The following is a 14,098-nucleotide window of genomic DNA, read 5'->3' as shown; positions in this document are numbered from 1 at the left end:
TTTCCATCTATAGAAAATGAGCATTATTTCCCACTCAAGTAGAAAAAGCCTAAACAAAACTAACGTTTTTTAATTTCTCCTTGGTTGCACCGTTTCTTGACTATCAGGGTGAAGGACGAGTACAGGACATCACCAATCACAAAGGGGCATATACTCACGTCCCCATCCACAGCATGGATACCCGAACTGTTGGAACATTGGCCCGGGGAGCTGTGTGATGTGATGTGAGTGTGTGGTCAGTTGACCTTCAGTGTCAGTAAGTGTATGTGCGTGTGTGTGTGCGCACAGCTTTTCCACCCACTGTGACCCTGAAGGACTCCCCCAGCTGATGAATAATGACTTCACAGACAACCACACAAACTGTTCAACATTGTTTAATAAGCAACTCTGATATTGTAATCTGTCATTCTATTGGATAATGCCTCTATGGATCCGTCATTGCACATACCCCTGAAACAAATTCAGTACTGAGTATTCATCTAGACTAAACAGATATGGAAGTGTGAGTAACAAAAACACATGTATACTGTATTAACGTCCATACGATGCTAAACACTGTCTGGTAAAATACTGTACCAGATACAAGAAAACAGCTATTTTCATTGATTGTACAATTTTCAGGTAGAAAATAACTTTTTTTTTTTTTCGTATTGCAAAACCTTCAGCTGTGACTCCAAATGAAAAGCCTCAGATATGCTCATGAAGGCAACAACCATGAAGTAAAAATAGATAAATGGCACTCAAATTTGGCACGAGATACAAAAAAGTACACCTGAACTTGAAATGTAACCGACGTAAAAACAAACTCACCGTGAGTTATTGTGTGTAGTGAAGATGTCTAGCCTGCGCGGTGAAGGTTATTTGAGTACAAGAGTGTGACGATAAATGTGTACTCATCACTACAGGTAGTGAGCTAGATGATGGCGAGGAAGCTTTTAAAACCTTTGCAATATATTATCTCCATAAACCTGAGAATATATAAAGTATACAATATTCTTTTTTTTTTTTTTTTTTAAGTTTTCACCTTCCTGATGAAGAAAAATAAATCCCCTTGTGATGCAGAACACTGTGACTTTTAGAAGAAAAGAAGTACTCTTCTAATTGTGCTGGAAACATCGTTAGACAAAAGAACAAATAGCCATTCCAAATACCATATTTAAATGTGTGAACAGTGGCCATGCACATATGCACAGAGAAGACTGAGGTCGAAATTATTGTTCTATACAAAGATAATACATGACTTCTTGACCCCCCCCGAGGCAAGTAGATAACAATCTGAACCGAGCAAGAATGATATGAAAGAAAAGGTCGACCATGCTTGTTGTTGTTTCTTGTGCTTCAGTTTCAGACATTCCCAGGGAAACGCAGTCAGAGCTCTCGTCTCTGGAATCCCGCTTTAGGTAGTTGGATGTGAAGAAACGACTAAGGTACAGTGAAGACGAACTAGAAAAACAGCACCATTTTCGTGACAGCTGTGTTCTTCCAAAGCAAGGGGTGGCGAAGTGCTCACCAAGGCCACCACCAAGGGGGCTCAGTGGTTTACGTATTGTGCTGTTTGTCGGGCGAATAGAGAGACAGTCAGCGGGTTGAAGCAGAGTAGTTAGCTTAACGTTTCTGGTCATTGCTGAGGGCGCTAATAGCCGCAGATGGTTCCACAGTGAAGCTGGTGGGGCGGTTAACAGAGACGTAAATTTGCCAAAGCAAGCAGTTAGTCTTCATTTTTAAAGTCCTTCCGCTAATAAATCCCCAAAATCCAACCTAATAGAGAGTGGCAGGGATGAAAAGTTAGCATCGACCTGGACCCCTTAACGAAAAGGATGGATTATTGGATTGCTGCAGGAAATAAACTCTGTGGTAAACACATTTTGTTTAGCAAGGTTATCTTTCAAACTATGCATAAAAACACGTAACGCCTAGGTGCCAAACTGTAAAGGGCTCATTAAAGTGAAACTCTCGCCAAATTGAATGCAAATGCCCAAAAGAGACATAACATGGAGGAGAGTTAAGGTGGAGCGCTACTGTCTTCCGGCAACAACTATCCACGTGATATGTCACGTGACTTTTCTGGCTTTTGATTTTAGTATTGCTTCTTATATGAGGCTCCTTTTTCAACTTCAAGGTCAATATTGTTTTGCGCTAACAACAAAACAATTAATTATCCGTGCATTTATATGGAACTAAGCTTTAGGAGCGGTCCACCTTAACTGTCCTCCATGTACTGTTGCATTCGGAGATGGAACCCTCTGGGTGGCAGGACGGCGGCTAGCAGAACAAGCAAGTTTCATGTTGTGTTGAGCCTTCTTAATGTTTTAAAAATAGTGATTCTGATGCTAACATAGCATTTGCCCCTAGCACTCCATTGAAAATTATTTCAACCCTGAAAACAAAAATATGGTCAATACTACGGCGCTCAAAATACGGCACTTTCGTCATAATTATGCTTTTAAACAAACGTTTGACTCGGGTACATTCACAAAAAGACCAGAGGTTGCATTTTGGCGAGTTGCACATTAATGCTCCCGTTGCTTTACAGTTGGTGAGAACCAGTTATACGGGACGTTTTTACCCCAAACAGCCACAGGGGGCAACAATGAGCCCATTCCACGCGCAAAAACAAATAGTAGAGTGACACAAAAAGAGAGATTAAAGATTAATCTGAAAGATTTTCAAATTTAATTTTCGGTTTTAAAAGAGAAAAGTGACACTTTGGTTGTTTTGGTAACATTACCTCTGTTAAAGAGTAGCGCAGAGCTTCACTATGGAACCATGAAAGGACGTACCGGCGTGTTTGATATGTGAGCATCTACAAATCCTCGATGACATCAGTGATTAACAGGTTCAGTTTCTGTGACTTCTGGTTTTGAAATTTAAAGATACCAAAGTTTCTAAGATACCTAGAATAGGATTCTATAAAAGCTTAATGTTCTATTTACCCAAACCTGTAAAAGAGAACCGACAGGATCCAGTTTCTTCCAGAGGATTCTTCCTTCAAACCATCCTCTCCACATGTGCCCATTTCTTCCCGTTTCAATACACACATACTTTTTACAATCACGAACAAACCCATACACTTATAGCTGGTATATTTCCATTTTTCTTTTTTTGGTGATATATTATGCGAGATCAAGTAATTTTGTAGCTCCCACTTACTTCTTCATTTGGACTATCAAAAATGACCCTGTGGTTTGCTTCCAAAAGGCCTTTTTTTTCTTAGAAAATACATAAGAAAAACTTTCAAATCTGTCACTGACAATCTAAAACCCCGTACCTACAGTAGGCTTTGTGTTAACATAAAAAAAAGGAACAAACTGATTATAAATCATTGACATTTACATCCTTATTCAAAAAAGAATCATCATACAATGTGTAAGCACTCCCGTCGATACAAATAAATTGGAAACGTTACTGAGGAGTCAAAAAAGCACCAACTTTTTAAAAAGGAGGGGCGTATAAATTGAAAAGTGAAGATATTTTCATTGGGGGGCAGTAAAACTGGCCGACAGTCTCCTGCTACAGCGGCTTCTTTTTAACTGCTACCTCTGATCTTGCCTGTCACGTCCATGTGTGTTCACAGTAGTCATAGGCACATGTTAGCGTCAATCGTGTCTGTGTGTGTGTGTGTGTGTCTATGTGTGTGTGTGTGTGTGTGTGTGGCATCTATTTGTGGCGAGCTCACAGCAGGATGATTTGCAGGAGATTTGCTCCATTTTGCCCTTCATCTCCCCATCACTGGAGAGCCTGGGTGGCCTCTCCATCTCCAGCTTTTTCCTTTTCACCCTCCCTCCTCTGGCTCCCCTAAAAACACACCCTAAAAACCACTCTGACAGGCTCGTGTGTGACTTCTCCAACCCCCCCACCCCAACCCCAAATCACGGATTCTGCAGCAGCCCCTCCCACTGGATGGGCTGAGAGAAGACCTCTCTCTCCAGCCACATCTCGTAGCTGTAATGGAAGTCCTCGGGCAGCTCCACGCGCTGGCCCAGCACGCTCTGCAGACAGTTGTCCACGGGCGTGAAGTCCCCGTTCTTGTTCTTGTCGTAGCGGCGGCTGTTGAACTTTTCGATGCTTTCCCGCAGGGCGCACTCCTCTGCCTGGAAGTCCCAGGGCCGCGCGTCGATGTCTGGGAACAGAGAGGAGGCATTATGCTCTTTTTCTCTCAGTGACGACAGAATACACAACACACCTGTAGCCGGACTGATAACTGATCTTTGCTTCCATTTCGTCACCTTATTTCCCCCCTTTTTTATGCTTCTTCCCATACATCTCTCTCACACTCATGGTGACAGATCACTTGCTCTCCCGCGAGGCACGGTGACCCTGAAAAGTCCCTCCTCCTTTCGCTGTTGCTATGGCAACGCATTCCAGACTGTTCGGCTGAGGTGGCTGCTGGAGCATTGTATTTCACACACACACACGCACAGCAGCTACATACACGTACATGTACAGCAACAAACTTGAGGTGTAGATGATTCGAACAACAGTGTGTGTGTAACGTGAATGCAAGCAAAGAGACAATATGCCACATTTAATGGCTGACCGTTATTAATAACACCTTTAAATTCTCATAACCATGGTAAAAAAAGTCAAATTTTCCTGTTTGTTTCCCTTTTTGCTTTTTAAAAAAAAAAAAATATATCTATTTTAGTTGATTGTATAAACATACCACAAATGAACTTCTATTAAATTATTGTTTTACGTTTTAATATGTTTCTTTTCCTTTCATAGTAAAACTTACATGCTGCCCGTGGAAACGCACATTTAAAAAATAAAATTCAAACATGAAACTGAAGCACGAAAAGTTGAGAACGCTTCATGAATTGGCAGTTTACCGTTTCCGTAGGCCCAGTCGTCGTTGAGCCTGTGGCGGACCTTCTGGTAGATGGCCGACATGGTCTTCATGTTGCTCTTCCTCCACTGGCGGCCCAGGTACTTGGTCTGGATCTTGAGCAGCTTGAGGACGTAGAGCTGCATCATGGCCTGCTTCACCTTCAGAGCTCTCTTCAGGATGGGGGCAGACTTGAACACCACCAGCATCTGGAAAGGAAAGGAAATCTATCAGAGGGGAATTGTTGTGAACTACCAGAAGCATACTGAGGACAAGATACCCATCCATGGCTGGATCAAGTCCTTAAAATGGGAGTCCTGACAACAGACTGAGCTTGGTCTGGATTTGAATAAAAAAAAAAAAGGCCCACAGACATCTGCTCTAAATGACAAAAATAAACTGTTGTTTAATATATCCATTAAAATGTACATGGAGTTACTGTCCTGTCCTGATGGATGTGAACCTTGTTTTTATTTTCCCTTCACACATCCAAGACCACACAGCCCTGCTGGGCTCCTGGGTGTGCACTCAGATGCTGATGGGTACACACAGATGGTAGATCCAGTCATGCATCCAGTTTATAAAAAAACATTCAGTATTATGTATTATATACTTGGGTTTTTTTGACGGGAATGCAAACATTTAGCAGATTTTCTTTTCATAAAGGTAATTCTAGAGAGATTTTTTTGTGATTAAATGTTTTTATTTTTGATAAAGACATTATGGTTGCAATGTTACACAACAGAAAGAACCCAAACTTTCCTCAACACAGGACGCATGAAAATAAAATAACATGATATCTAGCAGGCTGTATATGTGATAGTGTCCCAGATGGTTCGGGAAGCCAGGAACGAGCTACAGCCAACTCCTCTCCTTTCTACTTCTCCTCCCTGCTGTCATCCTTAGTAGCTCTTTGAACCCAGTCTCATTCTGCATCTAGTTAGTTTACTGGGGGCTTTATTTGAAGGACAGGACAGGCAAAGTGTGAGAGGGAAGAGAAAGAGCGAGAGGGGTTGACATGCAGCAGAGGGCCACAGGCTGGAAATGAACACAGGCCACTGAGGCGGTGACACAGCGTCTGTACACGGGACACGCACTTTACCAACGGAGCCCGTGGGGTGCCCCATCCTGCGTCTATTTGTACTGAGCATGCATCCAATATCCAACAGATATTCCTTCTTTCCTTTCTTGCTTGTTTTTCACCACAAATCAGCGCACAACGACTTGGACTGCTCGCGCCATGTCACGTCTGGCGTGTGTGATCTTGTGTGCGCTCACCATCGTCCTGGAGTGTTTCCACTTGGTCAGCTTGTTTAATATTCTCAGCAGATTGATGCAAGAGAACAGGTTCCTCCAGCAGAACTGGTTGCTGTCTCCAGCTTCCTGAAAGAACACACACACACACACACACAGAAAACACACAAAGGTCACGATGACACCTGGAAGGCTACTTTACTGGCTGACCTTCATCCAGCCAGGATAAATCAGATGTCACGCTGACAGTGTTTCCACTCACCAGGCTCTCAGCTGTAAGCTCGGGCATCTCGTGGACCACACAGTGGGGAAAGTCCAGCACACATATACTGAAATGAACACACAAGGAAAAGACTCACAGTTTACACAGCACGGTCTGCTTTTCAACAGCACTGCAGCGTCTTTCACACCTGAGTCTCCTGTCGTTGCTTCGCTGCTGTGACGCCATCTGTGCCACCTGCACCTTAATACTTTCCTGTCTTACAGCAAGTCCTCGAACACCAAGCGCATTTTCAAAGGGAACAGACAATGGAAATGGTTCAAATTGTTGTGACAATGAAAGTGGACGCAAGATTATACAATTTTCCTGAAACTCCTGCATCAAAACGAGCCTGTGTTTTGTTTAAAACGTTGCAGTGCTTTTCGTGTGAGTATAGAGTAAGAGAAAAGGATCCTACACACCTGTTTTTGGCACTGATGTAGGACATGATGTTCTGATTGAAGAACTTGAGGATGAGTGGGATACAGTTGGCAAACACCAGGTGCTGGGAGACGATCTCGAACTGCAGGGAGAGAGGAGGCGGCGGTGAGGAATAGTTAAGAAAGTCTGAGAGTCTGGAGAGGAACAACAACTCATAAATAAAGAAATAACTTTGACACTCGTAGTTCTCGGTTTCCTCTTTTGTGCTTTCTAGATGAGGCAAAGGACATTTCTGAGAAGACTAGGACCTGGATGAAACTCCGCATGATGGAAAATCCATTTTTCAATAGCGAATAGAGGAGAAAAAAAAAAAGTAATCCTGTGGCTGGTAATCCTGTATCGCTGATGAGTTTCCTGTGTGGGGAAAAAAGGTCAAAAAAACGGGGGATTTGGTCAAATAAATCCATCACCTCGTCCTGGAAGCTTTGCAAAGATTAAAAGCAGAAACAACTCTGCTGCATAAGCTTTCATGAGCTCATATTTCAGCATTTTATTGACTTTCGTTGCTAAAAATGTGATATGTTTGACCCTCTTTTCTCCATGTAACAGTTCCATCACGGAGGATTCGTCCTTAAAGTCAATTCTCATGATAAAGTACGGTTGTCAAATAATGCATAAGACTAATTGTTCTGACTACTGCAGCTCATGCGTCTGCATGTAATCTGCTTTTGAGGCAGCAGAGGGCGGTGCTACTATAACGTACAGTGTGAAGGAATGTCCCTTCCCAGCAACAGAAAACAACCCCTTTCCCCTTCAACCAGCTGATTATGGAAATAAAACAAGATATAAGGGACCGATCTTCATTTAAAAAAAGATTTTAGACCAGATTTTAGACCAGATGCTCTCTTTTCAATCTGCCTTCATTCAGCTGAATGAAGCAGCTGCGAGCGTACGAAGCTGATTCACAAGATTGTGAGGTGTAAGTGGGGGGGGGGTGGAGAGGACGATGAAAGGAGGAAAGTAATGGCATGCTTGACCGGATAATCAGGTGGAGGGGAGCGGAGGTGAGCAGGAGGGGGGAGGTGCATGGATACCAGTGGATGTCTGTGTTGCTGGGGGGAAGGCGAGATTGAAGAAGGAGAAGGAGGAGAACATAAGAGGAGAGAAAGACGGTAATAAGATGTGCCTGTAGGAGAGAGGACTGGAGGTGTGTGTGTGTGTGTGTGTGTGTGTGTGCGTGCATGATCGTTTGTTTAACCTGATAAACATGGTTGAGTTTGAAGTGCTTGAGGAGCAGCAGGAGCAGAGCAGAGATGGCCTTGACGATGATTTCCTTGTGGCGGTTCACATCGATTCCCAGCTTCATGCTCTGGAGGACTGTGATACTGGAGGAAACACACACACACACACACAAACTGTAAGCCTTTGGGGTCGATAATAATAATAAAAAGTAATATAGCTTTGTCTTGAAAACAGGGCTCCCACACATTCATAAACATTAATTCAAAGGACTTTCCGGGCGTGATTCTCTGAAACGGCACTGTTTGAAACATGGATGCTTTGTCGTTTTGCTTTGTCCAACCTGAAAATGAGCATAATATTCACAATCGTTCGATGGTTTCAATGACCTGTGGGAACCCCGCGATAAAAGAAAACACAACCACGAAGAGACAGACTGTTCGTTCTCCTTTGAAAACAGATACTGAGATACTGATACTGATCAATACGTTGGTGACTCATCTGATGTTCTTCCAGTTGAAAGTGTCGAACTAGATACTGTACAGTGTCAAAACAAGATGACAAAGTACAGATTAAAGTACAGTACAGCCTTGAGAATGTCAGACAGGGTTGAGAATCTGTTGAGTCGGATGATTTTTTAAAATTCTGTTCTCTTTTATCCGTGTCTTTCAGCTCTGATTCTATGCTGCACGTCAGCTAGTCTAATTCCATCTACCCCAAAAAACATGACACTGCTTTTAAACAGAAAAAGATCGAGTAATGTAAAAAGTGGTGCTCCTCCCTTTACATCCTTTAAATAATGGACTACCGCTCAACAAACACAAGTTATAAATGTCGGAGACATCTGACAACCTAACAAGTATATTTTATCTCCCAAGTCTCTGATCTAAATGTGGCTCTAAATGTCTGCAGAAGCGTAAAAATAGCGCTGTTGGAAGAAAGATTCACATCATTAAGCTGCAGCAGTCTTTCTACTTACGGCATCTCCTCGGGCAGCACATCAGCCAAGATGTTAATGGAGTCGGTTTTGGCTTTGGAGGTTGGAGCTGCAGCCAGCAGCAGCTTCAGGAGGGCAATCTGACACAAATAATATACAATATTACACCTATGTTTCTGTTTGAGATGTGTATTTGTTGTGGAACAATCGTGTAAAATGTGCTCTGGATTGCTCCTAAGAAATGCTCAATGACGACTGTGTTCACATGAGTTCTAGCTACAGAATTTTAAGCCAAACAAAATAGACAAACAGTGTGAATCCAGGTTAGACGATGCAAAGTGGAAGTTATGAGCCACTCACCACGTACTGGGAGAGGTTAGGAAGCATGCCCAGGTACAGCATCTCTGTCGGCGTCTCCTCCACCTCCTCCTCGCCCTACACAACACAACACAACACAACACAACACAACACACACAGAAAACCACAAATCACAAACGATATACTGTTCACATTCACAAAACAATCACAACTCAGAAACCAAGAACACAGCCTTGTTTCTAACCTCATTAAATATTCACCACATTAAATATTCAGTTAATCTATCCATGTAGCTTAACATAAACAAAAGCTGAAAATAGATTAAAGGAGCAGTTCACCCATAAATGAAAACTCAGTCATTATCCACTCAGCCTCATGTCGATGGACAGTCTGGTGACGTTTAATTCCTGGAGCATCACAGCAAAACAGTGTTGCAGCATTCTCCTCAACAACTGCTAAACAACCCAAGAAGAGTGGGACTTATTTGTTATAAAAACGCAGAAAAACAACAACTGAAGAACATAAAATGGCTCCATACAGCTTGTCCGAGGTAGTCAAAGTCTCTGGAGGCTCTTGAATGTGCACTGAGAGTGTAAATAAAGTCTTTTTTAATCAATTTCGGGATCTTGGGGCTTCCAGGACATGGATTACACTGGGCGAGCTGTATGGAGACACTTTGCCCATAACTACTTAAGTTGCAATGTGGTTCTGCTGTGAGGCTAAATAAATCTTTTGTGGACTATGAAATGTCCCCTGCCTTCCCAGCTACATGGAGGCGAGCAGAACATGACTGAATTTCCATTTTGGGCGCACTATTCCTTTAACAAGTCCTTTCACTGTCACATTGCAGCGTCATGATTATGAAAAATGTCACGGTGACATCACTGACCAGAGTCAGAGGACACTGTTGCAGCTCGTCCTCCCTTTTGATCTGGACCTCGGCGATGGACACATATTTGTGCTGGAGAACAGAAGACAACAAAAAAAGGACACAAATCACATTCTGTATTTAAAGATATCTAAGTGCTAACTAACACCCAGGGATGTAATTATCTGTTTAGCTAGACAACACAGCTTGTTTAAACAGTATGGATTTCTAAGCTGCAGGGAGTATTGATTCAAAAACACTCCGGCCATAATGAGACAAAGCAAGGGAGAGAAAAAAGATTCACAAATGTGAATCTGTGGATCCGTGGAGCTGAATGACTGACGAGGGAAACGCTACCCGGTGACTCACCTGTTTAAGAGTCTTGACGCTCTCATGAATCGGTCTGGGCAAGCCCACCAGAGTCTCTATATCACTGCAAAACAATAAACACCATTACAGCAGGCTGAAAGAGGGACGCACTTGAAGGATATTTTTTTATGTCAGATGAAATACCTACTTCCCCAGAGTGAACCCGATGAACTTGTTCCTACTGGTCTCCAGGAAGTGCTCGATGTCCTTCTCCCTGTACGCACACACACACACACACACACACACACACACACACACACACACACACACACACACACACACACACAGAGACGGGCTGCAGTCAGATTTTGGATTCATGTGAGAACACCTGCTGCCACAATCCTGCATATGAACGAGCAAACTAAAACAGCCCGTTTTTTCGAGGGTGCGCTCACGTGTGTGCCCACGCCCACACAAACAAGCACAGCACGCGGCATTAGCTTTCTCAAATCTCATCAGTCACACTGCTGCTCTCTGTATGAGGGGTTCACAGCCTCCTACTGATTAATCAGGCCTGTGTGTTGCAGCACACTGATCCAAAGACACAGAGGTAGAAAAAGGTTCGCTTAAGGTTGACAGAATATAGGCTTTCTGATCATGAATGCGTGATTAATGATGTGTTTGCGTCCTCTCTCTGATTTCTTATTTATGTCCCCAAAGCAGAGGCAGGACCCCCGGGAAGACACACATGCTACTGTCTGGGATACACAGATGGAGAGCGTATTGCTAGACGATCACGAGGAAAGAAAGCCGCTAGGGAGTTTTCTAATTTTGATATTTCTTTTAGCTCCTCAAATGGTGGCACGGAATCAGGGTGGCAAATGACACTCGCTGCCAGCCAAATGGTGTTGAGTCCTGACCGTGGGCGGGAAGTTTTCTCTACTCTAGTGGACAAAATAGGCTTCATTTGGAGGCTTTATTCTGCGGAATAAGAGCTAAGTGCTTTTAAACTCATGAAAAAATCGGCCGGGGGTCATTCGGAGAAGCTAAAGAAATGAGTAGCAGTATTATTTGTCATTTGTCTGTTGATGGAGAGAACAAGAACATTGCAATTAACCTGACTTTAGGGGCCCAGGGGAGGCCCTTAGGGAAGTTGACCCTTTCCGTGGGGGGTCTAAGAGGAGGCGGCGGAGGCGGCGGCTGGATGATGACATCCCGGTCCAAGGGGTCCACCTCGCCCTCAATGCCGCTGTCCGTGTCCTCGGGGTCCTCCTCCTCGTCCCGGGCGTCATCATTCTTGAAAGGGTCCCGCTCGTTGTAGGTGTCCAGGCTGTCCTGTTTGACCAGGGGCTGGGAGGGAGAGAGGGGACATGTGGGTCAACTGCACTGGGAAGACCTGAAGACAAGAGTCACATGAGCTGTAGTCACAAACTTAAGAAGTAATCAAAACTGAGAAACAATACAAGTCAACCACACAAACGTTACCTGATAGCGCATATATGAGCTTTAAAAGGGCACTATGTAGTTTTGGAGAAGAAAATCAAACTCAGAGTTGTAATATCTACAATTTAAATTAGCTACTTATACAAACTCAGAAACATTTATCATTCCCACAACTGAATAAACAAGCTGTTCTCAGGGGAAAATAAGGTCCCCAGAACACTGTTTGAAGCTAGAAAGGTGGCAGGGTCCGCCAATATTAAATTCATTCAGTCTCAAAACAAAGACACTTATTTAGTTTGTTTAGGCATAAAAATATCCTTCAATGATGATCTTTCTTTTCTGATTACAAATTCCTTCTCCAAAACTACACATTTAACACCTTTAACCCTGAACAAGCAAACTCATGCTGTTCATTGTTCAAACCAAGTCTTGAGTTGAAATATTTTATTCACTTTTCAAGAGTTGGGACAAGCTGACACAGAATATATACTGTGAGATACTGTCACATAGTGTGAAATAAAATGATTGCCATCTTAGAGATACAAAAGACAAAAACTACTTAATTCAACTATATTAATACTGTTCCTTATCTATTATATATAGCAGTACTTGATATCTACCAGTTGCACAGTACACAGCTGGCTACATTCAGACTGCAGCTAGAGTCAGGGGTACACAGAACAGATAAGGTGAGTTTCTTGCAGACAAAGCATTACAGAAAGCTGCTGACAGGGTCACTTCTGATATATCAGACTGGCCACATTCAAAACATACTGTGAGCTACGAGGGCTGGAAACAACAAAGATCAACTGCTAAAAAAATCAAGGTGATGAAAATGCACATGAATTGAAAAATACAGTAATAATGCATGAAGGGGTTTGATTCATTTTAAGCCGATCTGATTAAAATCATCATATTAACCTGTGCAGACATGTTTTCTCATTTTCATCAGCTTCAAGTATTGTTTTGTTACTTCAGCCCCCTTGTAGTGAACAGCCTGACAAATCATAACATTCAGTTACCATTTAGAGAATAGTTAAAAATAAAAGGTTTGCCTATGATACAGTAGTAATATATAGTTAAAAATTCAATCTATTTAAAATATGGTTTGACATTTTAAGATATGCTTATTCTCTTCTGTACAGAGAGGGCAGTAAGAATTTGTCCGTTGAATATGGAGCTACAGCTAGGACACAGTTAGATTAGCCTAGCATAAAAAACTAGGGACCTAAAAAAGATAGCAAGGCTGTCTGTCTGAAGATTAAATAATTAAACCACCACCTCCTCTATAGCTTACTATTTGGTATGTTATATCTAATTTATTAAGTGAGTAGAAAATACAAAATGGAAGAGTTGTGGTTTTACGACTGTTAGCCCAAATCGCAGTAAGCTAACTTACTTGGCCCAGTCAAGAAACATAAACATTGTCTAATTCATATACTGTATAAAATGAAATGTAAAGGTTACGATACAATATTAGATAAAATAGTTCAACATTTTATGAAGTATGCTCATTTTCTTTCTAAAGAGAGTGCAAAGAGAAAAACAATACCACCAACACGGCCTAGCATAAAAACTGCAAACAAAAATACATATACAAGACTCTGTCTAAAGATTAAAAAAATCCACCAGCCAATTTATCTAAAGTTTATGAATTGATATGCTGTATCCACTTTGTTAAGTCAGTGGGAAACACAAAATGAAAAGTTGAGGTTTTACAACAGTTAGCCAGAGTAGCATTAAGCTAGCCAAGTCAAGAAGTATACAACTTCTTAATTATGCACTTCTTTATTTTCTTTACGAATTTAACAAAGATTTTGTTTGTTAATCAAAAATTTCAACAGGTGCCGCTGATGAGATTTTTTTTTCTTTGAACAAAGCTTGCTGACCGTTTTACCTTGTTCCCAGCTTTTATGCAATGCTAAGCTAACGGTCTCCTGGCTCTAGTCTCATAGTTAGCATAGCATAGCATTAGCTGTATCAAACATGACCTCTAACTCTTCGCAAGACTGTGAATACGCGTATTTCCCCAAATATCAAACTCTTAATTTTTTTTAAAATCTTTCTTTAGTCCTCTACAAAATACGTGTCATGTTGATTTACCAAAATTGACATTTTCTCAAAATGGCAGGAGAAGGACAGCTTTGCACAGCAACCGCAAGCAACTTCTCTGATTTAACTTACCACACATCTGCACTTCAAAAAAAACACAGGAAATTACAAGCAAGAGCCAAATCGGGACGAGACTTTACATCAGGCTCCATT

General features: G+C 42.1%; 1 protein-coding gene across 4 annotated transcripts in view; it reads right to left on the bottom strand.

Moving 5' to 3' along the window:
* Positions 1 to 358: 358 nt before the first annotated feature.
* The window catches only part of strip2 (striatin interacting protein 2), a 32,955-nt gene continuing 19,215 nt past the window's right edge, over positions 359 to 14,098 (bottom strand). For 2 of the 4 annotated variants that reach the window (XM_030439719.1, XM_030439721.1), the window contains exons 11-23: positions 12,454 to 12,492; positions 11,508 to 11,740; positions 10,599 to 10,664; positions 10,451 to 10,514; positions 10,103 to 10,174; positions 9,256 to 9,330; positions 8,938 to 9,035; positions 7,978 to 8,104; positions 6,761 to 6,861; positions 6,342 to 6,408; positions 6,104 to 6,208; positions 4,830 to 5,034; positions 359 to 4,120 (exon numbers count right to left, since the gene is read on the bottom strand). In XM_030439719.1, the coding sequence (XP_030295579.1) occupies positions 3,870 to 4,120; positions 4,830 to 5,034; positions 6,104 to 6,208; positions 6,342 to 6,408; positions 6,761 to 6,861; positions 7,978 to 8,104; positions 8,938 to 9,035; positions 9,256 to 9,330; positions 10,103 to 10,174; positions 10,451 to 10,514; positions 10,599 to 10,664; positions 11,508 to 11,740; positions 12,454 to 12,492 (1,503 nt within the window). In that variant the 3' untranslated portion in view covers positions 359 to 3,869. The remainder of the gene's footprint in view (positions 4,121 to 4,829; positions 5,035 to 6,103; positions 6,209 to 6,341; positions 6,409 to 6,760; positions 6,862 to 7,977; positions 8,105 to 8,937; positions 9,036 to 9,255; positions 9,331 to 10,102; positions 10,175 to 10,450; positions 10,515 to 10,598; positions 10,665 to 11,507; positions 11,741 to 12,453; positions 12,493 to 14,098) is intronic. The other 2 variants (XM_030439720.1, XM_030439723.1) reach the window with 1 other exon arrangement.

The sequence above is a fragment of the Sparus aurata genome, chromosome 14 (genome assembly GCF_900880675.1).
Source record: "Sparus aurata chromosome 14, fSpaAur1.1, whole genome shotgun sequence".
Lineage (NCBI taxonomy): Eukaryota > Metazoa > Chordata > Actinopteri > Spariformes > Sparidae > Sparus > Sparus aurata.
Note: the sequence above shows the minus strand (reverse complement) of the source record. Positions and strands in the feature narration are given on the sequence as shown.